At 50.8% G+C, this 26,044-nt stretch overlaps 1 protein-coding gene across 2 annotated transcripts; it reads right to left on the bottom strand.

Annotated features, from left to right (window-relative positions):
• Positions 1-1,062: 1,062 nt before the first annotated feature.
• Positions 1,063-24,274, bottom strand: MYCBPAP (MYCBP associated protein). 2 transcript variants are annotated; one of them, XM_030923582.1, is made up of 19 exons: positions 24,184-24,274; positions 16,213-16,340; positions 15,422-15,581; positions 15,176-15,279; positions 14,132-14,315; positions 13,767-13,882; positions 13,070-13,217; positions 11,671-11,786; positions 11,465-11,580; positions 10,822-10,930; positions 9,747-9,936; positions 9,111-9,298; positions 7,859-8,005; positions 6,330-6,716; positions 5,105-5,226; positions 4,263-4,378; positions 3,678-3,835; positions 3,342-3,512; positions 1,063-1,164 (listed from the first exon to the last, which is right to left on the bottom strand). In XM_030923582.1, the coding sequence occupies exons 1-19, from the start codon at positions 24,257-24,259 to the stop codon at positions 1,063-1,065; spliced, it is 2,838 nt and encodes a 945-aa protein (XP_030779442.1). In that variant the 5' UTR covers positions 24,260-24,274. The 2 variants fall into 2 exon arrangements, with proteins under 2 accessions (XP_030779442.1, XP_030779441.1); XM_030923581.1 differs by having other exon boundaries at positions 3,342-3,515; positions 15,377-15,581; positions 24,184-24,259.
• Positions 24,275-26,044: the final 1,770 nt, after the last annotated feature.

Genomic DNA, 26,044 nt, shown 5'->3' with positions numbered 1-26,044 from the left:
CAACAGGAAAGGAGGGGGGCTCCAACACCCCCACCACTACCACTCCCCTTCCTCCTCTGGGCCAGGAGGACATTAAAGGAGAGGGCAGGGCCATTCCCTGGGGCTGGCTTTTTGGTGGAGCCCCTGCCTTCTAGGGGAGGAGGGCATCAGGACTCCAGCACAGCCCCCTCTCTGCCTTTCCCACACAGAGTCAGATCCTGCTCTCCATCCTCCTTCTGCATCTCGAGGATCCCTGAGGCCCACTTAAGGACCCCCACCCACCCAAAAACCAAAGTTGTTCTTCAAACTCTGGGAGCCTGGAGTGCTGTTCACATGGGGAACCCAGCCCCAAATGGTTATGACTGACAGAAGACAATGATGGGCATGAGTCTGAGCTGACAGTACCTTTCTGAGAGCCATTTCTAGCCTGTTTCATGTTCCCCTGAGCAAGGGAGGTAGCATGAAGATCAGCAGCTGTTTTTAAGGCAGAAAGACGGCTCAAGGCCAGATAGTTTGAGATGAGGAGGGGATAAGGAAGACTAGACCCCGAAATAACAAGGTGATGTGGCCTCTAGAGCTGAAGAAGTGTGGTGAGCATGATCTGCAGGGACTGAGTTGGGGCCCTGGGACCCAGCTAAAGGGAGATAGCAGGGAGCCAGGTCCCATGGGTCTAGTTCCACTCATCTCACACTTTGTCATACTTGGTGATGACACTTCGGGAAGACCTGGCTCCAGGAAGTATGACCCTAAAAGTTTGGGACAAGGAAGCCAGAGGCAGGGACTACCAGAGGTGACACACTGTGTCCTGTCACCTGACTCCTTGTCTTGCTACCAACCTGCTCTTCTGCCTTGGCATCCCTCACATCACCTCCCCAGCTATGTCTGTCTCTCCTCCTGCTGGAGGGCTCTGGCAGCTGGCAGGAGGGGATCTGAGGGCAGATGGGACATGGGAAGACCTGGACCAGGAGCTGACCTAGCCAAGATCCATCATGTAAGACACAGAGGCACACAGAAGTAGTAGAAACTTGAAGGTTCTTCATTATTTATTAACCCATTTTCCAGAAGGTTGCTTGGGCCCGAGAGTCACCTGCAGAGATGCAAAGGCTCCTCGACATTCTTTATGGGGCTGAGCTCATCAGCCAGGACCATCAGGTCGGTCACCAGGGTGTCCAGCAGCCCATGGACCTGGAAGAACGGGACATCACAGGCACGGTTTCCTCTGTGGGAAGCACCTATATATCAATTGTTCTGTGGGAGAATAGCTAGAGAGGGGAAAGAAACTAGTTGTTTGTGAAAGAATTTCACAAGTTCAAAGTTCTTGCGAAATAATTTTTGGTTTTGCTTTTTAAGACAGGATCTCTCTGTCACCCGGGCTGAAGTCCAGTGGTGTGATCATGGCTCACTGCAAGCCTTGACTTCCCTGGCTCAGGTGATTCTCCCACCTCAACCTCCCAAGTAACTGGGACTATGGGCGTGCACCACCACACCTGGCTACTTTTTTTCTATTTTTTTTTTTAGAGATGGGGTTTCACCACATTGCCCAGGCTAGTCTTGAACTCCTGGGCTCAAGCAATCCCCCTGTTTTGCAGTTTTATTTTTGAAACCAATCTGGGGAGGTGGCCCTGCGCCGGTACCTTTGACATATGGAGGCACTGGAGCCAGGTTGTTAAAGGGGAACTCCAGGGATCCCATGGAGCAGTGCCCATTTAGCTGTTTGGGGTAGGCCTGGGCTCAGTCCCAGTTCTACTCTGGTCTCCTGGAGGCCAATTTTCCTTCCTATATGATAACAGATCCACACACTGAAAGGTCTCTGGGACTGAGCCCTCCAATGGGGTTGGATCATACAAGCCCAGGCAAGTTGATTCTTTTTTTTTTTTTTTTTTTTTCTGTAGAGATGGGGTCTCCCTGTGTTGTCTAGGCTGATGTAGAACTCCTGGGCTCAAGCAATCCACCTGCCTCAGCCTCCCAAAGTGCTAGGATTACAGGTGTAAGCCACCGGTGCCTGGCCAGCAAATTGATTCTTTCTTTCTTTTTTTTTTTTTTTTTTGGAGATAAGAGTCTCGCTCTGTCACCCAGGCTGGAGTGAAATGGCATGATCTCAGCTCACTGCAACCTCCACTTCCCGGGTTCAAGCGATTCTTGTGCCTCAGTCACCCAAGTAGCTGGGACTATAGGTGAGTGTCATGCCTGGCTAATTTTTTGTATTTTTAGTAGAAACGGAATCTCACCATGTTGCCCAGGCTGGTCTCAAACTCCTGAGCTCAGGCAATCTGCCCACCTTGGCCTCCCAAAGTGCTAGGATTACAGGCATGAGCCACTGCACCTGGTCTGCTAGTTGATTCTTAATATCAAAGAGCCATGGAAGGGTCGACCCCTGTGGGTCCTCAGAGCCCTTTAATTACTTTCTAGACCCCATCAACCATCAGGTATCTTAGTGATATCACCAATGGCAAAGGGAACTTTTGATCAAATGAGATCCAGAGTGTGAACACAATACATGATGTAATCCCAGCTCCCCAGGTATCCACCTTAGAAGAAGACAAGGTGTGGCCATTAGACATACTGACATATTGAAAATGGCTTTGTGGACCTCCCCTCCAAAACAAACAACAGTAACAAAAAAACAAAACGGAAAACCTGGGTGAATCTCTAAGGACCCGCTACTTAAGAATGGATTAGGATGAAGTCTCTCTAGTCCTTCAAAAACCTTACAATTGATGGGAATGCACCCTACATGGTGTTCTCCCAAGGAACACGTCTGCCAGGATGCACCTAACGGGGAGTAAGTAGAAGCAGCATAAAGAGAAGGGCTTCCTTCCTCTCTGTTCCCCTAGAGTCTGTTCTCCAAAGGGCAGCCAGAGCCATCTTCTAAAGCCCATCAGACCCTATCGCGTTGCTCTTCAAAACCTTGCATGACTTCTCATTTCCACTCCGAAAAATCCCAAGTCTTCACAATAGCCTGCAAACCATCCCTCACCCCTATGCCCTGTTCCCCATCTACCACCCTGTCCCTTCTGGCCCCTCCCTCCTGTGGCAGTTGCTCCCCCTGCCTAAAGCACTCTTCACTGGACGTCCATTTGGCCTCCCTTCCCCTCCCTTCAAGTCTTTGTGGGTTGTCACCTCCTCACTGAGGCCTCTGTACCTCCATTCCCTGCCTGGTCTATCTTCTCTCGCATCGTGCTCATCACCTAACATGCTAGGCACATTCCTTATTCATGAGGCCTGTCTCACACATGAGGATGCCCTTCCTGAAGCAGCTATGCTTCCAACATGATGGAGTGGGCACTTATTGTTTGCAGACTGAACGGAATGAATGAGGCAGGTGGGAGGCAGGGGAATGGCTGCTGGGTGCTTCCCTTCACCTCGCTGTGCAGCCTCTGGGTGTATTTCTCCATGACCAGGGGGTCTATGGGTTCTTGAGAAGGGAGGTTGATGTCAGGGATAGGGTCTTCCAAGGAAAACCTGTCCCGACTTGTAGATTTTATGACTTTCTTGTCGTCCTTTGCCCTGTGCTTCTTGCTGTTGGGACGGTCCTGCTGGAAGAGGGAGACACACACAGCCTTCAGGAGCACCAGAGGTAGGCCCCAGATGTCCTCAACAGTAGCTCACTGGGAGAGCCTGGGCACATGCCCACCTCCATAGCCCCCACCTCTGCAGCCCCTCCAATCCCCTCCCCAGCCCCACCTGGCCCAGAACACGCCCCAGCATGACTCCTTCCTGAGTACCTTGGCTCCTTTCTTGTCTTCTTTGTCTTTGATCCCCAGTTGCTTCTTTTCCTGGGCTGCTCCTTTCCGCTCCTCCTTCCCAACTTTCCCCACAGGTACCTTCACTTCCATGATGGGAGGTGATTTTTGATCTAAGGGAGGTAGGTGGAAGAAAATGTGACAGGCCCCCAGCAGCCTAGTGGATGCTGCAGGCACGTGAGGAGGCTTGAGGGGAGGTGGAAAAGCAAAGGGCAATAGCCTTGAGCCCTGGTAGGCGCGTGACTTCATGAAACAGGACTGTGGTGCCTGTGTTCTGGTCCCGGCTCTGCCGTGCTCCCATGAACGACCATGGATAAATCATTTAACTTTGCTGAGATTACTAAACCAAGGTGGTCACTAAGGTAGCTTCTGGGTACCACATCCTGGCAGCTGATAGAAGGGTGTAAGGGGCTTACTCCATGGGCTCAACCTAGCAGAGCTTCCACCATAGGCGTATGACTAACCCAGGCACTGCTGCCTGTCCATTCAGAGAGATGAGGAGGGCTATGCAGAGGTGTGGTTGGTTGCACAAGATCTGACCTTGCTCTTCAGGCACATTCAAATAGATGGTCTCCTTCTCAGGCAGGCCCAGCAGAGACCTCAGCCACAGGGAATGGCCCACCAGGCTGTCAATCACATCTCGCCACAGCTGCAAACTACAGGGCAAGACATAGTGGAGAAATGCCACCACTCCTCATTTGTCCTTGAACCTGCAGAGGCTTGGGTCCCTCCCTTCAAAGACCCTGGTGCCAGGAACTGCTGTGGAAATGCCACACGCCTGAGCAGCCAGCATCCTCACTGTTCCCCACCAGGGCAAGTGCTTGGAGGGGGTTCTGGCTTGCCTTGGGTGGCAACCAAGAAAAAACATGGCCCAGGACTAGGGTTAGGAGGCCTGTATGAATTCAGTCCTACTTCAAAGGGCTTGAGGCCAGGGCCAGACTTGGGCCCAGTCCCACTGGAGGGGCTGAACCTTGCATGAGACTTCCAGCTCCTGGGGCTTGTCCTGAGGGCCTTGAAAAGGACCCCACGCCTATACCAGCAAGTTCCAAACAGGCACTGGGGAGGGTGACAGCAGAGAAGTGAAGCTTTTAATGGAATCTGCCCCCACCCTTCTTTCTGCCCTCTGGCTTCTCCTTTTTTCATTCCTCTGCTCATTGAGAAGGAAAAAGGAAAAAGCAGGAAGAAAAAAAAGTTAAGGTGTTTGATCTGCTGTGACTGCTCTCCAGTGAGCAGCAGGCACTGCGGGGTTCCAGAACATGGAATGTTTGCCGCACGCTCTAGCAACCTGAGCTCAAGGGAAACTCAGACCCCTGGAGTCCCAAGACCCCTGCAGATGCCCCAAAGGGAAGGAGATGGGGCGGCTCTCCTGGCAGGGCACCTACCACATCTGGTGCAGGAGGTTGGACTGCAATGGCCTTGGCTTCTGGCACAGCTCCAGGGCTGCTTTGTTAAGCCTCATCAGCGCATCCTCTCTCTGGTTCTCATCAGGGAGCACCATCACTGCCTGGCAGGGTCATGGGCACCATTCTACACCAGGACACCAAGGCTCTCTGTGTCCTCTAGTGAAGGGCATGGTGATGTGGGGATGGGTGGCAGGGGACCAGAAACCAGGAGGGGATGTAGCCATGGAGAGCTGTCTGGGTGCCTTTGGTGGGAGCCAGGGACCCCCCTCAGAAATCTGTACCTATGAACCCCTTCTCCAAGATTTGCCAGGGTCAGAGAGTGGGCCCTCCTCCTGGAACATAGAAGCATGGGCACCTCAGACAAAACTAGGTAACCTGGCTGGGCACGGTGGCTCACACCTGTAATCCCAGCACTTTGGGGGGCTGAGGTGGGTGGATCACCTGAGGTCAGGAGTTCGAGACCAGCCTGACCAACATGGTGAAACCCTGTCTCTACTAAAAATACAAAATTGGCTTGGCATGGTGGCTCACGCCTGTAACGTCAGCACTTTGGGAGGCCAAGGTGGGTGGATCATGAGGTCAGGAGTTTGAGACCAGCCTGGCCAACATAGCAAAACCCCGTCTCTACGAAAAATACAAAAATTAGCTGGATGTGGTGGTGCATGCCTGTAGTCCCAGCTGCTTGGGGAGGCTGAGGCAGGAGAGTCACTTGAACCCGGGAGGCAGAGGTTGCAGTGAGCCAAAATTGCACCACTACACTCCAGCCTGGGCAACACAGCAAGACTCCACCAAAAAAAATTTAGCCAGGTGTGGTGGCGCATGCCAGTAATCTCAGCTACTTGGAAGGCTGAGGCAGGAGAATCGCTTGAACCTGGGAGGTGGAGGTTGCAGTGCATTGAGATCGTGCCCCTGCACTCCAGTCTGGGCAACAAGAGCAAAACTTCATCTCAAAGATAGATAGATGGATGGATGGATGGATGGATGGATGGATGGATGGATAGATAGATAGATAGATAGATAGATAGATAGATAGACAGACAGATAGATAGATAGATAGATAGACCGACCGACCCAAGAGATCACTTTCTCTGGGCTCTCAGATTTTGTTTCTTTGCCCATGGAGCAAAAGGGGCTGCTGGGGCCTCCTTTGTTGGTTCAAGGCAGGAATATTCTCTACCAACGCCTTCCAGGGTCTTGGAAGCACCTTTCTGAAATCCTCCAAGCAGAGATTCCACTCCAGCAGGGGAAGGCCATCCGGCTCCCAGGGGCTCTTGGCGCTGTCCACATCTGGGCTTTCCTCCACCAGAATCTCCTCCATGATGCTCTTCTGCTGAGGACTCTTGGTTCCCACTCTGGCCTTCTGGGACCCGGATACCCTGAGGGCCTCGTTCTCAGGCTGGGGCACTTGAGGTTCAGAAATGGGGCTCTTAAAGCGTGGTAAGAGCTCGGCATTCACAGAGGCCTTCTCTGTGGCTATGGGGCTGACGTGCTCCTTGTCCCCTGGCCTGGCCTCCTCAGCCTTGGGGGGCAGGGTCATGTACTGGCGCCACAGTTCATGCAGGCTTTGCACCACTTGATGCTCGTAATGCAGCTGCAGCAGAAGATGGGAAGGCTTGTGAGGGAGAGGCTGGGGTGCAGGCACCGGAGCCCATGCCAGCTGGCCCTGGCTTTTTCCCGTTCCCCTGAGAGCACTGATGGAGGAGGCAGGGAGGAAGCCAGCAGGAGGGCTGCAGCCAGAGGGGCCCCCTACTTCCTTTTCAACCTGGGAACCTCCAAGTTGAAGCTTTTTTTTTGCATTTGGGCTTCCAAGGAAGCCTGGGTTTGAATGAAGGAGTTGTGAAGCTCCATTCTCACCAGGAATCCACTTATTAGCAAAATTACCCTGGGCAAATCACTTCATCTTTCTGGGCCTCAGTTTCCTCAATGTAAATGAGGATATAAACAGTACCAGGGCCGGGCACAATGGCTCAAGCCTGCAATCCCAGTGCTTTGGGAGGCCAGGGTAGGAGGATCACTTGAACCCAGGAGTTCAAGACTGGCCTATGTGACACAGAGAGATCCTATCTCTACCAAAAAAAAAAAAAAATAGAGAAATTAGCTGAGCATGGTGATGCATGCCTGTAGTCCTAGCTACTCAGGAGGCTGAGGTGGGAGGATCACCTGAGCTGGGGAGTTTGAGGTCACAGTGAGCTATGAATGGGACACTGTACTCTGGCCTGGTGTGTGACAGAGTGACATGCTATTTCTAAAAAATAAATAAATAAAAATAAGTAGTACCCACCTCATAGGACTGCTGTGAGGAGAGGTGAGATATTCATGGAAGATGTGCAGATCAGAGTTTGACACATAAAAGAGTTTGCTATTACTCTCACCTAGGGCAGCAGTCGCAACCTTTTTGGCACCAGGGACTGGTTTAATGGAAGACAATTTTTCCACGGATGGCAGACAGTGGGGGAATGGTTTCAGGATGAAACTGTTCCACTTCAGATCATCAGGCATTAGTTAGATTCTCATAAGGAGTGTGTAACCTCGATCCCTCGCATGTGCGGTTTACAATAAGATTCGCGCTCCTATGAGAATCTAATGCCACTGCTGATCTGACAGGAGGCAGAGCTCAGGCGGTAATGCTGGCTCACCCACTGCTCACCTGCTGCTGTGCGACCTGGGGGTTGGGGACCCTTGACTCAGGGCACACACGATGGGACAGAGGCTGGTACTGGTACTGGGCCTCACCTGAGGATTCCTGTGCCGGAACAAGTCTTCCTTGGTGAGATAGGCATCCACAGGTGATGGTGTGCGCTCCGGGGTCAAGACCCCCATCAGCACCTCCTGCAGCACTTCGTGAACGATGGTGACTGCCTCATGGGCCGTCAGTTTGCTCTGCAAATGGGAAGGTAGCAGAGGATGGCAGCCCAGGCTCTCAAAACCCACGCATCCTTCAGGAAGTTGGAGCCCCCAGGACTTTGTGCCTTCCTAGGGTCTGAGTTCCTGGCATTGGCTCTCTCTCTCTCTCTCTCTCTCTCTCTCTCTCTCTATCTCTCTCTTTCTCTCTCTCTCTCACACACACACACGCCTGTTCTAAGACCCGAAAGCCTCTGAATCTCTCCAGACATCCTTGTTCCCTAAAAATGGATGAAAAGGATCCAGAGGAGGGCCAGTTCCAGGGAAGGCTGCTGCTGCACAGTTAGCATGTCACCAGATTAGGAAGAAGGGGTGGGGCACACAGTGGGGGTGCTTCTGAGGATGGTGGTGAACCTTCATCAGGCTTCAGTCAGTGTCACAGAAACATAGGGGAGGGGCACCTTGTGTGAGACATGAGTGCTACAGTCAGTGAGTAAAGCAAGCATGACATTGTCAAAATGACCTTTGATCACCACTGGCTGAGCTCCAGCTGAAGGAGCCGGCCTTGTGACTGGGGGCCACAAAAAATAAAAAAGCACAGCTTTCTACCAAATCCCAGGATGCACGGCTCAAATGGCCACACTGTGAAACTGATTCCGGGGGACAGATTCCCAGTTCCCACCTCACACTCACTCCAGAGTTGTCAGCTGATTGAGTGGGACGGTGGGCAAACTCACCCTGCTATTTATTAATTATTATCACCAGTTTTGAAGTCTTGTCGGTTAAACGCAACTCCACTGTATAGTACTAGACAGCGATGAACAAAACATAGACCAGTGCATAGGGCCATGCATTGTTTGTACTTTACACAGTCTGCCTCTTAGGCTCAGTCTAATTTCTTTCTAACTCAGTGGGGCCATGCATGGCATTGCTGCAAGCTGCTCCTCACCTGCCTAGCCAGCGCACCCGTCTTTTACATCACAAGCCCTGGGAAGTGTTCATGGAGCAAAAGTAGTTACTTGTTTGCTAAAAATTCAATTCTCCTCTTAGGCTGGGAGAAATACCATCCCTGCAGGCACTGCCAGGAAGAATAGCAGGATACCCTACCTGATGCCCACCGCGGCCATGGTCCTGGGTCCCTTACCTCCAGTACTTTCCTCTCATCCTCAAAAACATCCTGGGTCAGGGAGACTGCATGGAGATTGACTTGCAGCACAGCACCTCCTAATAGAGTAGGATGGGTTCGAAACTCCCAACATTCCCTGAAGATCCCAGCAGTCAAAGACTTGAAGAAGAAGGTAAAGGTTTTAGTTTCTCCAGGCAGAATCACACCTGAGAGGGATAGAGACTGAGGTTTCCAACATGCAGGAGCTGGCTGAGCCCCAGACCTGTATGCTCCTACATGCAGTTAACTGAGCCCCAGGCCAGGTGACTGGCCAACCATCCCAGTTTGCCCAGGGCTGAGAGGTTTCCTGGAAAGGGGGATTTTGAGTGCTAAAGTCCCAGGCAAACGGAGACAGCTGGCCATCCTAGCTCCAGGCCTGTGCATCTAGATAACTGAGCCCCTAGAACGTTTCTGCTCCCAGGTGGCTCACCTCCCCGGGTTCTCAAGTTCTGTCAGTCTCTCAACAGACATGAATAGTCAGGCCACACATTTCACGGAAGGAATGAGAGGGACTCAAACTTACAGGAGCTGGGCCATAACTAAATTTTGATGTCTCACGAGGATAAAACCAGCCCTAGACAGGAGCCAGCGTGTAGGGTGGCTTCGCCCAAGTACCTTCCCGGCTGTTAAAGTAAAATCGCTGCATCCTGTTTTTCTTCAGGTCTTGAAAAGTATCCGGTTGGTGCTGCCGTCGCCAGTCATACCAAATGGCCACAGTGCCATTATTGACCACAGTCAGTTCTGAGGAGGTTTTCTCGCCTTCCAGGGTTTCAAAGGTCAAGTGAACAGCAATCCCGACCTGCCTCTGGAAGGACGAGGGACAAGAAATGTCTTTTCTGGAGACCCTGGCCTAGAGTGAACAACTCATCTGGTCTGCCCAGAACTTTTCTGGCTTTAGCACTGCAAGTCTCGTGTCCCAGGCCTCCAGGGCTTGGCCACTGTCACACAGAGTGGTATCCTACTCCAATGTGGTTGTCTCTGAGGTTACCCTCAACAGTAAGAAGAGAAGATAATATATATGTAAATATAATTATATATATATATATATTTATATATAAGGTTTTTTTCTGAGACAGAGTTTTGCTCTCGTCACCCAGGTTGGAGTGCAATGGTGTGATCTCAGTTCACTACAACCCTGCCTCCCGGGTTCAAGCGATTCTCCCGCCTCAGCTTTCCAAGTAGCAGGGATTACAGGTGTCCACCACCACGCCCTGCTATTTTGTATTTTTAGTGTAGAGATAGGTTTTCACCATGTTGGCCAGGGCTGGTCTTGAACTCCTGATGTCAGGTGATCCAGCCACGTCAGCCTCCCAAAGTGCTGGGATTATAGGCGTGAACCTCCACGCCTGGTCAGATAAAATATATTTTATACCCAATGAACATTTCTATTCCTCAGCATCTGAAGAATATTTTAGAACCTTCTTAGAGCCATACCTACTTGAGAGAGTTTGCTTGTTTACATGCTTGGGGGCTAGGTATAAGCCCCAAGTGGCTTATGACAGTCTGCAGCCTTGTGATTTTATTCTTGCTCAAGTTAGTGTTGCTGTCACCATTTTCAGATGTGCTGAATGCACGACCAGATAAAAACCCAAACAGGAGACTGTGCAGGCTGCTGGTAACTGCCACAGACACCTCGGGGCTGCACCCCCAAGGGGGGCCCTCCCAGCAGGTGCGGTGGAGGCAGTTTTACCTTGTCCTGTGGATTACTGCCTCTGATCCAGCAAGCTGGCTTCCCACAGAACAGAAGAGAAGGGCCGAGAATAGGCATGGGGACATCAGAGGAACTGGCCAATGTGCCTCTGAAAGAAAAGCCAGTGACTTATTTTCTCTTAGGCTGCCAGTCATGCCATGTGGAACCCCGCAGAAATGGTCACCAGGAAGCCTAGAAACACAACCAGCTCCACCCTGCAATGGAGTATGATCAACTCCACTCCTGTGCAGCTTCCTCCTGACCCATTGCTCTAGGTGGGAGGTTCTTAGAAACACACAGACTCTTCAAGCCCTCCTGCCAGAGCTATTCATGGTACGCAGAAATACATAGACTCTCCATGCCAGAGGCATTCAAGATGCACAGCAGTGGGAGGGTCTAGAGAGCCCTCACTTGACCAGCAAGGGAATGTCTGCCCCATTAGGAGTTAGTTGTTGGACAGGAGCAGGTGGCAATAGGAAAGCCAGCACAGCTGCTGGAATGGGTTTCAAGGAGTGGGTGGCAACCACTGGAGAGAAGCTAGGCTGGAGGCACCCTGATCTCAGGGAGGGAAGCCTGCTCTTTCATACTGGTAGTTGCTGGAGAACTCTTCAGCCTCCCTCCCCCGGGTTCAGGCTGCACTCACAAGTATGTTGTCTCTTCAGAGGAGCTTCCCTGACTTCTTTCAAACACTGTGTAGTCTTCCACAGTAACAGCTGAGAAGGGCTGCCCTTTGCCCACCACCTCCAGGCCATCAATATCCTCCGAGAGACAGAGAAAGGTTACAAGAGCTGACTGAAGACAGGCACTGCCCCAAGGGGCTTCTGACTGGGGCATGGAGGCCATACTAACCTGCTGGCTGAAATCCAGCTCTGCCATGATTTTCTGCAGCTCCTTGCGTCGGTAGATCAGAAATAGACTCCGATCCCAGGTGTAGCGGTATGAAGCATCCCTCTGGGCTGGTAATCCTAGCATGAGGTCCAAGGACCCTCAACACAGGCTGCTGCCATGCCCCCTTGCTCACCCCCTTCTCAAGGGCTCTGAGAGTGCCTATCCCAACACCATTTCTAGGAAGGATGAAAAATACAGCTTCCCTGCAGCAGCTGGACTCTGCTCTCCTGTCCCATATCTCCTCAGCAGCCCTACACAAGACTCCTGCAAAATTAGCTTCCAAATAGCCAAATTTTTGGATTATAATAAAAATGATAATAGCAGCTACCTTTTATTGAGTGCTTAACAATGAGTCAGAACTTAATACATTTCATATCTCATTTAGCCCTATCACAACTCTGTGAATATTTTACAGATAAGGCCAGAGGGGTTCAACCACTCTGGTGTTCACTAATATGACATGGCTGGGACCTGAACCCAGGCAGCCTGGCAGGCTCTAAAGCAGATATGCTCAAGAGAAACAGGATGCAAACCACAAACACAAGCCACATGTGTCACTGAAAGTTTTCTAGATACCACACTGAAAAAGCAAAAAAGAAACAGGTGGGATTCATTTTAGTAATATAGTTTATTTATTTTATTTATTTATTTATTTATTTTTTGAGATAGAGTTTTGCTCTTGTTGCCCAGGCTGGAGTGCAGTGGCATGATCTTGGCTCACTGCAACCTCCACCTCCCAGATTCAAGTAATTCTCCTGCCTCAGCCTCCCAAGTAGCTGGGATTATAGGCGCGCACCACCATGCCCAGCTAATTTTTGTATTTTTAGTAGAGATGGGGTTTCACCATGTTGGCCAGGCTGTTTTTGAACTTCTGACCTCAAGTGATCCATCTGCCTCAGCCTCCCAAAGTGCTGGGATTACAGGCGTGAGCCACTGTGCCCAGCCTCATTTTAGTAATATAGTTTATTTAACTCAGTATATAAAAAATATTGTCATTTTGACATGTAATCAATATAAAAATGATTAATAAAATATATTGTTTTCACACTGAAGCCAGTGTCCAGTTGACAGCACTTCTCAGTGCAGGGCAGCCACGGTCCAGGTGCTCACCGGTGGCATGCAGCTCAAGGCTCCACACTGGACGGCAGCTCTATGGCTGCACTCCAGTTTCCTAGCTCTCTCACTGTTTTACTGAAGAAAAGGAAGAGGGAGCCAGACTTCAGGAAGACTCTGGGACTTGCCTAAGGCCACAGAGAAACAGGCCCTGGGCCGCACTGTAGAGCCATGCTGGCCACTGCCACACTACCCTGCCTCTGGGCCAGGCACAAGATGCCAGCTGGCTTACAGCCCTGCGCCTCACCTGTCTCCACCCGGATGGAGTGGGGCTTCCCGATGTGAGTGATGGGCTCCATAAGGCCACGCTGAGTTTTTGTCTTGGTCATGACCAGACCTGTCATCTCATCTCCCAAGTATTCCAGTCGACTCCAGAACCCACTGTTCTCCCAGCTCTGGCAAGGAAGGAAAGGTGAGTCAGATTACCTGGACACCTCAGCCAGATGCTGGTGGAGATGTGGGAAGATAAGCACCACCACAGGCTACAGATGCTCCCTCTGGGGAATTCACTGCTGCCATGATTGCAGAACGGAAGCATCCACTGCCACGTTTTCTGGACACCCTGTTGTCATTTTTACCTGCCCCCAGCCAGATGGTGTGGGTTGGTACAGGTACTGCACTGGTCTACCAGAACAAAGAGGAGGGACTCTTCAGCCTCTCTCCTTAGGGTGTAGGCTCCACTCAGTCTAAGCTCCTAGGAGACAAACACTAAGACTACTCTAATAACTCGCTACCTGTGTGGCCACCACAGGCTGAATAACTTTACTGACTAATCATAGAATTTAGTAAAGGCCTGGAGGGCTTAATGATGCTTTGCAATGGATAGGTTATTTTCTCCCAAGCTGTGCCACCTGAAACCAGCATCCCTGTGTCCAGACACCTGCCCCCCACCCCCCTCCTCTGCCACCCCCTGCCCCCCGGGCACTTAGGACAGGTGGCCTCACTTTCCTATCACGCCGCGTTGGAAGTGTGCAGTCAATGAGCTCCCGCTCCTCCTGGATCCGTCTGTAGGTCTCCCCAGTGTGCATGAGCAGCTCACTGATCGGCTTCTTTAGGTGTTCTAGAGAGAGAGGCAAGATTGCAGCCACTCTGCCAAACCAGAACAAACAGGGGCCTTGGCAGTCTGCATCGGACAGCTTCCCTCATGGGGCTGATTTCAGGACCCACTGAAGCTTCAGAGTGAGATGCTCTTGGGAGTGAACAGCACAAATGTGGTCAGCCTGAGGCCAGGCTCTGGAGGAGAGTGAACAATCCAGCAGAGCCTTGCGCCAGATGGAGGCTGGGCGGGAGCCCTGTCTGCTCTGCTCACCACTGAGGGCTTCCTGCTGCTTCTTCCGCAGGGCTATGTTACGCTGCCAGTTTTTGAGAAAGTTGTGCTGAGGAGGTGGGGCCCAGGGAGGTCTCTTCTCTTCTTTGGGGGCTTTTTGCTTTGACTCTCCTTTAGCAGAGATGAGGGTCATCAGACAGGGTGAGGTAGGTATCAGCTCAGCCAGCTGAAAAGTACAACATAGGCATGTGGAGGGCAGTGAGAAGGCTCTGGCGGGGCTGAGCACACATTTCCTGAGGCCTAAACCCATGCTGTTATCCCACTGTGCTGAGAATCCCTCCTCTTCAGGACTCCAGGGTAGCCAGTGACAGAAAATAAATCCCAGAAGCAGGGGGCCCTGAAAGCAGCTGTCAGTCCACTCTCCCGCAGAAAGCTAACTTCTGTTTCAAGATTGGGGTCAACATCTTCTAGTGTTATTGGTCCTCCTCACAACTGACGTTGATTGACACCTTCACCCATGTGTAAATGGAAGCATTCTTACATGGCCCCAGGCCCCTTAGCGCCTGACCAGAGTCAGCCTGGATCCAGGGAAGCAAGGGGAAGAGACAGGAGAAGCACTGCATGATGGGAAGGTTGAAAAGATACAGAATCTTCCCATGGCCCAGGAAGCAGTGGGAAGCCACCTTCCTCCACCACGTGGAGTGAAGAGGGCAGGCCAGTCTCCAGGGAAGGGAAAATCAAGACAGTGCACAGAGCAGAAGGAAATGAGGCATGTGGGCCCTGAGTCCTGATGCCTTTCTGGGTTCAGTCTACTCAGACCCAGGTACTCCCACCTTTGGGTTCCATGAGGCAATCTCTGGAATCCTTACAGTAAATCCCCGACTTCACTGAAGCCAGCTTCAGCTGCCTTTTGTGCCTTGCAACTGAAGTGGCTAACTATTCTGGGAGAGGGTCCCTTATCAACTCAGACTCGAAACCTAGAGACTAAACTGTCTCTTTAACCCCAGCCCTGCTTGACTCTGTCAGGTGGAAGACCGAAATGACTTCAGTGACTGCTCTCATCCGGGTAGTTCTGTGCAAACAAACCCGGGTGTTCCCTCGAGCAAGTGCAATTCTCTTAAAGTCCTGGAGACTCCCCAAGATGTGGTGGGGCAGGATCTGGTCACTGCCATCAAAGCTGTCACCGGGACCTGTGAGGATAAAAGAAGAAAGGGGAAAGAAGCTGTGGGTGGGCAACTCTCAAGAGGGCAACTCTCTGACGGAGACTGGGTTTCTCTTGAGGTTGACCCATGAGTTGAAAGACAGTGAAGCCAGGGCTGAGACTGGGTGTACCAGAGTAGTCCAGAGGCTTTGTGGCTGCATCGGGATTTGCAGGACGTGCTACAAGGTGGCAGACCTTCCTCCTAGGATCCGTGGGTTTGAGTTTACGGATGATAAATTTCTGGGTAATGACGCGTTTATCTTCCTTTTCAGTAAGGCGAGGAATATGTTGCTAAAAAGAAATAAAACAAAGGAGAATTCCACCTGTGGTGGAAGGAGGAAGAGCATCACCCATCTCCTCCATTCTAGTTCTGGGTGGAGTTCCTGAAGGCTGACAGATCTGTTTCTTCAGCTCTGCCCATATGTTCTGTTGAGGAAATGCCTGTGTAACAGATATGTGACTTAGTAATATCCTGGAGGGAAAAAAAAGACCATCTTATGCCTCCAGATAGTTCAGGTGAGAGGTGGCTGACTCTCGAGGGTGGCTGACTCTCCCAAGTGAAGCATGGGGTTAGGGTTTAGCAGCTCTACCCAGAGCTGTACCTTTGCTCCTTAAACTCATCCTCCCTTCTGTGAAATGGGAATGATGGCACCTACCTCTATGGGAGCAAGATACCTCATCATCTCATTTCCCCCGTGGTTCTATATGAATCTCAGAAATGTTACAACAGACAACACAGTGAATTCCTTAAGGTGGTAAAGTGAAAAGAATCTGTGTTCAGTGGATTTTTCCATGGAGTTAGACACTCCCCATGAGTAGGGAGATGGTGGGAAGACAGTGGACATGGCTGGTGTTCTAGACCACTCAGGCTGCTGGCAGGGAAACGTTTCTATGATAAGGGAAGCTTAGGCTTCATCCTCACCTCCTTCAAGTCTTCCTTCTTAATGGCCAAAGCAAGAATGTCATCTCCTTGTAGGACATTGCTAACAGGTTCAGGCTCTTCCTGAATTGGGGGTGTGGGTTGTTCAGGTCCCTTTGCCCGCTTCTTTTCTGAAGAGAAGCAGAAAGCTATTAAGTCCTTAAAGAGCTCCTTCTGTATATGTCAATATATACATACAAAAGTATAAATATCTACTAGACTCCATGGGGGGGGGCGGTGCAGAGCTGACCAGCTGGATAGATAGCAGAGGCTGCCAAGGTGGCCTGGGCGGCACTTTGCTGGGGCAAGAGGCGCTCCCTCTGGAGGGTCCCCCTACCCACAGCCCCTGGCTCACCACAGTGACTAAGACTTCTGTAGCCAGAATTTAGATCAGAAGATGTTTCATTTCAGGCCAGGTATGGTGGCTCATGCCTGTAATCCCAGCACTTTAGGAGGCTGACACAGGAGGATCACTTGAGGCTAGGAGTTCAAGACCAGCCAGCCAACATGGTGAAACCCTGTCCCCACTAAAAATACAAAAATTAGCCAGACCCATGCCTGTAGTCCCAGCTACTCGGGTGGCTGAGGCAGGAGAATCACTTGAGCCCAGGAAGTAGAGGTTGCAGTGAGTTGAGATCGCGCTACTGCACTCCAACCTGGGCAAGAGAGCGAGACTCTGTCTCAAAAACAAAACAAAACAAAAAGATGTTCATTTCGGGTGCCGTGGTACAAGCTTGGAATCCCAACACTTTTGAGAAGCCAAGGCAGGCGGATTGCTTGGGCCCAGGAGTTCAAGACTAGCCTGGGCAACATAGTTGAGACTCCATCTGTACAAAAAAGATTATTTTTAATATACAAAAAAGATGTTCTATTTCAGGTTATGCTATTTATAAGCTAGACAGTATTGGGCACACATCACTTAACCTCTCTAGGCCTCAGGCTTCCCATGTGTACAAAGAGTCAGTTGGACTAAATCAGTGATTCCCAACTATTAGTCCAATGTCTGCCTCAGAATCTTGGGAGGAGTTTTATGAATACAGCTTCCTGGCTACTGCATGGAGCCAGGGCCTAGGGAGCTGTAATTTTTTCAACTCCCTAGGTGATTCTGATGCACAGTGGTTTGGAACAACTGAACTAGATGTTTTGCCAGTGTCCTCCAGTGCTGGCACTGATCCATGCTTCTGGGTAAAGGCATTGGGTTTCATAAGACACTGGTTAAAATGCAGCATCTCTGTGGGGGAGGCAGAACATTCACCACTGGCCATTTATTGCATACTATTTCATTTAATAAAGATTGTTGACCGGGCGCGGTGGCTCAAGCCTGTAATCCCAGCACTTTGGGAGGCCGAGACGGGCGGATCATGAGGTCAGCAGCTCGAGCCCATCCTGGCTAACACAGTGAAACCCCGTCTCTACTAAAAAATACAAAAAACTAGTCGGGCGAGGTGGTGGGCGCCTGTAGTCCCAGCTACTTGGGAGACTGAGGCAGGAGAATGGCGTAAACCTGGGAGGCGGAGCTTGCAATGAGCTGAGATCTGGCCACTGCACTCCAGCCTGGACAACAGAGCGAGACTCCGTCTCAAAAATAAAAAATAAAAAAAATTGTTTAAGCAGCTTCTACGTGCCAGGCACTGTGCTAGGTTCTGGGGATATATGTCAGAGCTTGTCTTTAAAGAGCACATGCCCAGTGGGAAACAAGACCGTGAAACAGACTGAACCAGAGTAACTACAGGAACATGGTGGGGAGGAATACCCAGCCCAGAGTCGGCGGGTGTGGGAGGCTGGGGGGTCAGGGAGGGCTTCCTAAGGAAGGGATGTTTAAACAGAGCTGAAGAAAGAAGTTGGAGAAAGGAAAGGGCCCTGGGGAACAGGCATTCCAAAGAAAATCACATAAAGAGGCATAGAGGCAAGAGAATGAAGCACATCCCTGGAACTCAAAGCATGTGTTTTTAAATAGCTGGAGTGTGGTGAGGTGGGAGGGAAGAGGCAGAGCTCAGAGAGAGCAGCAGCAGCCATATCGTGCAGAGCGCAGTGAGCCATGTGAAGGCTTACCCCATGGGCAATATAGCATGCCAAAGAATGGATTAAGAGTTGCAAGATCTTGGGAGGCCAAGGCAGGCAGATCGCTTGAGCCCAGGAGTTCAAGACCAGTCTGGGCTCTATAAAGAAAATACAAAAATTACCCAGGCATGGTAGTACATGCCTGTAGTCCCAACCACCTGGGAGGCTGAGGGGAAGGACAGCCTGAGCCCAGAAGGTCAAGGCTGCAGTGAGCCAAGATTATGCCACTGCACTCCAGCCTGGGTGACAGAACAAGACCCTGTCTCTAAGAAAACAAAACAAAAAATCCTGCAAGACCGAGATGAGCGTATGAATGTATTTAAGAGTCTGTTGTGGCAGCCAGAGCATGACATTGACAACATCTGGGGCAGAAGGGGGTCACAGGTCGCTTTCCAATGAGGACACACTCCCTGCCTTCCTTTCACAGAGGTGGCTTAACAGGTTCAAACACATCTCATTTCTCTGGCTGGTCAACCCTGTCATTTTCCCTCTGGTTCAGAACGGTTTGATATAAGGCCCTACATAAAACAATCAAAAGAAAACCTAACTTCTGCCTTTAGGGAGTTTAAAACAAAATTTGGTTTTATCCACTGCTTCTCACAGCACCGTAATCTTTAAGAGGCAGTATCACTAAAACATCAAGGCAGGTGTTTTGGTTAATAAAATCAAACTTTTTTAAAGGAAATTTCCATAGAGTTGGTGGCCAAAAAAACTCACACCAAAATCATTCCAAACATAGTTCTAAATTCAGCCTGTTGGCCAGGTGTAGTGGCTCACGCTTGTAATCCCAACACTTTGGGAGGCTGAGATGGGAGGACTGCTTGAGGCCAGGAGTTCAAAACCAGCCTGGGCAACACAGGAGAACCTACCCTTAAAAATTTGTTTTTCTGTTAGAAAAAAATAATAAATTCGGCCTATCATCCACAGTCTGTTTCTGTAATGGGGTCAGCAAAGGTTCGGGAATATCTGTCTGTTAAATGCATGGCTCTGTGCACACAAACACACATGCGCGGCTGACAGCTGAACCCCGGGTTCCAGTGTCATCTGCCGCCAAGTGTGGAGATGCAGCCTTGGGCTTTGATTTCTACCTCCCCCTCCCTTCTACACAAACTCACCAAAGTGGGTGGCAGCCTATGAGAACTGAGATCAGTTGAAGGTCTGCTTTTGTAAATATTTTGGTATTATCTGTATTTTCTAGGACATTTGCTTCCTCTATCCATAACCTTGACTGGGTTGACATCTTTCCAAGTGATTAAACATCTCCAGATGTGTGTTTTTTACTGGTGGGTACACAATTACCACATGTCAACAGAAACTTTCAACACTGCTGAAGATTTTTGGGGGCCAAAGCTCGCATCCCTTCAGTGATAGAGAAGCCAATCTTTCATGTTTGGTTTAGATTGAAATAGTAAAACTCTGGTCTAAGGTTATTCTGAGAAAGTTATCTTTAATGTAGTCCAATAAACGCTCTGTTACTGCATAGGGTCAGGGAGCGGTATGTTCTAGTTAATAAAATATTCATTAAAATGACATATACATTTTTTTTTTCTTGAGATGGAGTCTCACTCTGTCCCCCAGGCTGGAGTGCAGTGGCGTGATCTCAGCTCACTGGTGCGATCTCGGCTCACTGCAACCTCCGCCTCCCAGGCTCAAGTGATTCTCCTGCCTCAGCCTCCCAAGTAGCTGGGAATACAGGTATGTGCCACCACGCCCAGCTTTTTTTTTTTTTTTTTTTTTGAGATGGAGTTTCGCTCTTGTTGCCCAGGCTAGAGTACAATGGCGTGATCTCAGCTCACTGCAATTTCCACCTCCCAGGTTCAAGTGATTCTCCTGCCTCAGCCTCCCAAGTAGCTGGGATTACAGGCATGCACTACCATGCCCGGCTAATTTTTTGTATTTTTAGTAGAGGCTGGGTTTCACCATGTTGACTAGGCTGGTCTCGAACTCCTGACCTCAGGTGATCCACCTGCCTCAACCTCCCAGAGTGCTGGGATTACAGGCATGAGCCACCGCGCCCGGCCGCCCAACTATTTTCTGTATGTTTAGTAGAGACAGGGTTTCACTATGTTGGCCAGGCTGGTCTCAAACCCCTGACCTCAGGTGATCCACCTGCCTCAACCTCCCAGAGTGCTGAGATTACAGGCATGAGCCACCGCGCCCGACCACCCAACTATTTTCTGTATGTTTAGTAGAGACAGAGTTTCACCATGTTGGCCAGGCTGGTCTCAAACTCCTGACCTCAGGTGATGTGCTCACCTCAGCCTCCCAAAGTGCTGGGATTACAGGCATGAGCCACTGTGCCCAGGGATATACATATCTTAAATTGCTCCTAGGGACTGTTTACCAAGCCTCTTCTATGTGCTATAAACTACAAAGATAGTATAAAAGGTTAAGATATGGCTCCTTCTCTTGAGGTACTGAAAAATGTAACAGACACGAATACACACCAATCATAACATAGTAGAGGAGTTCCTACATTTGCAGTACAGGCAATAGGTTTGGTTAGACATCAAAAAAGGAACAGATTCATGTAGATTACACAGTTCAGGGCTCTGAAGAAGGGTTCAGAGGAACAGCTGCAGAGGTGGCTCCACAGGCTGAGGCGGGCCTCGAAGGAGAGGCAGGTACAGGTATAGCAGCAAACCGAGATGCTCCAGGTGAGGTCAAAGTCCAAGTATACCAGGTGGCAGGGCTGAGCATGGCATGTGAGTGGCACGATAACACAGAAAACTTGCTGGGAAGGTAGTGATGTTGGGGATGAGAGGGAAACCAGGGCATGACAGCTTTGTAAAGCATGGCTCAGGCATCTGATCTTTGGTCCAGGGGAGTGAGTTGATGACAGGCGCATTTCAGAATGATTCATCAGATGCGGAGAGCCAGATGGACGGGAGAGGCAGAGGCAAGCTGGGAAGACCAGGGAAGGAAGAGCCCCAGGGATCATTTTAGGACCTGCAGGAAGACTCCACAGGGTTGAGGTATGTCTGACTACTTAGCCTGTAGAGGCCCAGCACACTCTGGTTCTTTGGTCTGGAATCCCAAGCTATAGGGCTCCTGGTGAGCCACCCAGCTGACATTTCTCCCTTGATGCTGACAGTGAGGGGTAAAAGAGACCACCCCACTTGCATGGGGTAATCAGTCAGTTTCTGCTGGAGCTGGACCAGAGGGCTGGAAGCAAGGTGCTCAGGTGGGGATAGGAAGGGAGATGCAGAGGGGGGAACTATGGAGGGAGATGAAACCGGGACTCTTTCTGCTTCTTGTTTTATCTGAGTATTATTCGGTTTTAGCGTTGATTAAAGTCTTTGGGAAATTCTGACCTTAGGGTTGGGCTGGGGGAACCATGGAGGGGCTGTCCCTACTAGGGCGGAGCTTTAATTCGTTGGGGAGGGGAATCTGATACTGCTGGGAGGGTTCTTGGCTTCTTAGCAACAAGACAGCAGGGGTAGGGGGGCACAAGGCAGGAAGGCGGGGTGCTGGGACTCAAAAAGGCTCTCAGGTCCCAAGAAACAGGTTTAAGTCACTGTTTTTGCTTTCCTTTTTGCTTAAGAATCAGAGACTTTGGAGAAACATCGCACAAGGTTACAAGATTACATTTGGTCATTAGCTGCCTTATATGGGGGCTGGGGGAGAGTACTGCACTACAACATTAGAGGCTTCCCTGAGAGATTTTTAAAAAGGTATCTTGCATGCTAACCACTTCATTTTTTTCCCCTCCTCACTCTGGTGCATGTTCTTAACTCAAGGGTTAATTAACAAACTGAATTTTCTGCTTATTAAAAATAAATATGCAGTAAAAAATCTTTCCTTGATTTGTTTACAGCAGTTCAAATCTGATAAGATCTTCCAGAAACTATGTAAGCAGGAGGCAGTAGCTAGGAAAGCCCTTGACTGCCCTTGGGAAAGGGGACCAGATATTCCCTCTCTCTCAACTAGTAAAAAGTATGTCATGGGCCAGGCATGGTGGCTCATGCCTGTAATCCCAGCACTTTGGGAGGCCAAGGTGGGAGGATCGCTTGAGCCCAGGAGTTCAAGACCAGCCTGGGCAACTTCTCTCTACAAAAAAAAAAAAAATTAGCCGGGCATGGTGGTGTGCACCTGTAATACCAGCTACTTGGGAGGCAGAGGCAGGAGGATCGCTTGAGTCCAGAAGTTCAAGGCTATAGTGAGCTATGATTGTACCACCACACTCCATCCCAGGTGACAGAGCAAGGCCCTGTCTCAAAATACATATATATATATATATATATAATGTCATAAAACAGCATTGGACTTTTATTTTTTTTTAATAATGGGGGTCTCACTGTGTTGCCCAGTCTGGAATGCAGTCAGCTATTCACAGGTGTGATCATGAACTCCTGGCCTGGAACAATCCTCCTGCCACAGCCTCCTGAGCAGCTGAGACTGCAGATGTGCTCCACCATGCCCGGCTCAACGTTGGACTTTTATAAATGAAGAAACATAGAGCCATACTGAAAAGCGACTAAGCTCCTGTTAGTTTTCTGAGCGTCCCCTCTCCTCACACTGAGCTTTCACAACTCTGAGGCTGGGTCTCCCCAGGGCCTGCAAGAGCACATCAGGCTTTCTGACCTAGTACATAAAGCCCTTTCGTGGTCTGGCCCCTGCCCTACCCACCTGTGCAGCCTCTTCTGGTTCCCACATTTACAGTTCCATAAACCCATGCTGCTTCCTAGACCTAGAGAAGCAAACCTCTCTTTTTTTTTTCTTTTTTTTTCCTGTCTGCCATAGATATCATCTTCTTCAGAAGACGACCCCCTACAACCATCCCTGGTCTAGCTCAGGTGTTCTGAGCCCCCTGAAGCCCGATGGGCACCTACATCGCAGCATTTGTATTTCTACCTTTGTCTGGTTACTCCTCCAGGTATTCATTAGACTGAGTTTCTTGAGGACCAGGGTCACACAGTTAATACCGATACGCTTCTGGTGAGTCACAGTACCACACAAAACCAGCTCTCAGTAAACAAAACTAGGCTGGGCGTAGTGGTCCATGCCTGGAATCCCAGCAGTCTGTGAGGCTGAGACAGGAGGATTGCTTGAGGCCAAGAATTTGACACTAGCTGGGACAACACAGCAAAAGCCCTGTTTCCACACACACACACACAAAAGAGCTAAAAATGAAATTTAAAAATAAATAAATGGAAACAGCAAAAAAAGATCAAAAGGGGGTGGGTTGCAAATGAGAACATGTCCGTGGAAGTCAGTCCGCTATCAGACGCCTTGTGGCTCTCCCAGGTGTAACCAGAAGGAAGCTGTAGAGGCCAGGAAGCAGTCATATCTAGCGACTCTTTTCAGGCTAAAGGAGCTGGATAAGTGTCATCCAGCTGGAAAGTGCACGTGGTAGGAAAAGGCAGTCAAAAACAGAACTAGCCAAGCAAGGCTTTTCTTCTGGGTTTTTCCAGCAGGAATCCTGAGTGACGCCTGCCCCCCATCAACCCTCCTCTACCGAAGAACCCCATTAAGGTGGCTGGTTTCACCACTCCATTCTTTCCTCTTCCCAAGGACCCCAATTCCTGGCCCTTCTACCCTTAAACTCTTTCCTGGCTCTTCTGCACCTCATCCAGTCTGGGGATCCTGCCTCCTGCATGCCACCCTAAGATGTGGTTAGAGGTAAAGGTATCCTTGCCTGCGCAAGGCCATCTCCCCAGCCAGTGGTCGCTGAGGCCCCTCTGTCAGTCTCCCACTTCCTATGTCCCCATCCCCAAGGCCCAGTGCGCTGTGGGTTCTTCCTGCCTTGCCCCCCCATCCCTAAGGGTCCTATCCCCAGTACCCCACTTCCCCGTGATCTTTCCTCCACCCCTGGTGCCATCCCCATCCTCCAGGCCCCCGTGTCCTGAACTCATTCCAGGGACCGCTTCCGCTGTCGGGTTCTCCTGAGCGCCCAAGGCAGTCAGCGCCAACCTTTGAAGCTCTCTGCGGCCTCTAATAATCTGGCTGGAGTTATTTTGAGGCGGGAATCCTTCTTTAGAGACTTCATGGTGCCGTCCCGGCGGTAAGCGTGACCCTGCACTGCCCGGCCCCGAGACACCGAGGCTGCGCCGCACTCGCGGCGACCCCGCGCACGCCCGCCAGCCAGCGGCCGCCACTGCGTCCGTAGCAACCGGCGCCCTGCGCGGGGAGGGCACCTACCAATCAACTTGGGCGGAGACTGCTTGGAAACCACCTTCTTCATCGGGCCGCGCACGCGCCCGCCGCCGGCGGCTCCAAGAGCGAAGGACCCCTAGAACGCCCCGCGGGCCCGACCCGTGACGCCACAGGCGGCGCCGACGAGCGCCGTGACGTCACCAGCCGGGCGGGGCGGGGCGGGGCGGGGGACCCGGGCGAGGACCCCCGCGAGTTCTGGGAGCCGAGGGCTGGGTGGGAGCGGCTGGCTGGTAGGGGTGCGTGACCCGCCTCGACCCGCCTCGACCCGCCCTGCTGCTAGGCCACGGGGGGCGGATGGGGCGTCGCAGGTGCCAGCCCCTGCTTCCCACCTTCCTCGACTAAGGCCACGTCCTGTCGAAGGACCTCACTCTGCCCCCCCTCACAGCGGTCCGGGGGTATCGGGCCTTTCAGGACGTGCTGAAACCCCTTGTGTGGCGTACCGTGGGTTTTAGGTGTCCGTGGCTGCCCTCCCCCACTCGCACCAACGCGCCTGATGACCTCCCGGGTCCACGCTCGCTGCAGCCACTTTGGCCTTTCATCACTTCCCCGAACAGCCAAAACTTTTGCCCCGACTTGGGGCATTCTCACAGTCCTTGAAGATGCCGCCTCTGATTATTTTAAGTTTATAAACGCACCCGCTTTTTCCCCTTCTAGAGCCCTGACGCATTCTGGATTTTTTTTTTTTTTTTTTTTTTTTTTTGTATGTAGTTGCCTATTGTCAAACTCTCTCAGAATGTAAGAGCAGGAGCTACCTCACGCCCCGCCCCCAACCCAAAGTTTAGTGCCAGTAGTCTCGCAGTAAATTGTACCTCAAGTAGTGAGGGGTACTAGAGCCAGACAGATTTAGGTTCTAATCCCACCTATGCCGGCTTGCTAGCTATGTGTTCTTGAGCCAATGCCTTGACCTAGAAGAGCCAGTTTTCTCTGCTAGGCGCAGTGATTCAGGCCTACAATCCTAGTGCTTTAGAAGGCTGAGGCAGGAGGATTGGTTGAGGCCAGGAGTTCAAAATTGGCCTGAGCAACGTAGGAAGACCCCATTCTAAAAACCTCCGCCTCCCAGGTTTAAGCGATTCTCCTGCCTCAGCCTCCTGAGTAGGTGGGATTACAGGCGTGTGCCACCACACCTGGCTAATTTTTGTATTTTTAGTAGAGGCGGGGTTTCACCAGTTGGTCAGGCTGGTCTCGAACTCCTGACCTCGTGATCTGCCCGCCTCGGCCTCCCAAAGTGCTGGGATTACAGGCGTGAGCCACCGTGCCCTGCCTAAAAAAATTTTTTTAATTAGCCAACTTTGGTGGCCCAAACCTGTAGTCTTAGCTATTCTGGAGGCTGAGGCAGGAAGATTGCTTGAGCCCAGGAGGTCCAGGCTGCAGTGAGCTCTGATTGCACCACTGCACTCCAGCCTGGGCAACAAAGCAAGACCTCCATCTCATCCATCCATCCATCCATACATATATACATACATAAAATGGTGGTCATAATGCTGCCCTCACAAGGCCACTGCAAGGGTTAAATGAATATGTACGTATTTATTTTTCTTAGAGAGTATCTCACTCTGTTGCCCAGGTTGGAGTGCAGTGGCACAGTCATAGCTCACTGCAGCTTCAAACTCCTGAGCTC

This window comes from Rhinopithecus roxellana, chromosome 19 (assembly GCF_007565055.1).
Source record: "Rhinopithecus roxellana isolate Shanxi Qingling chromosome 19, ASM756505v1, whole genome shotgun sequence".
Lineage (NCBI taxonomy): Eukaryota > Metazoa > Chordata > Mammalia > Primates > Cercopithecidae > Rhinopithecus > Rhinopithecus roxellana.
Note: the sequence above shows the minus strand (reverse complement) of the source record. Positions and strands in the feature narration are given on the sequence as shown.

Excerpts from the sequence above, each read along its gene's own strand:
- MYCBPAP (XM_030923581.1), bottom strand. The coding sequence starts at position 24,259 with ATGAAGTCTCTAAAGAAGGATTCCCGCCTCAAAATAACTCCAGCCAGA. Across the intron at positions 10,931-11,464 it reads TCTGAAGAGACAACATACTT|AGGCACATTGGCCAGTTCCT; the intron begins GTGAGTGCAGCC and ends CTTTTCTTTCAG. Across the intron at positions 5,227-6,329 it reads GCTTGGAGGATTTCAGAAAG|GCAGTGATGGTGCTCCCTGA; the intron begins GTGCTTCCAAGA and ends TGACCCTGCCAG.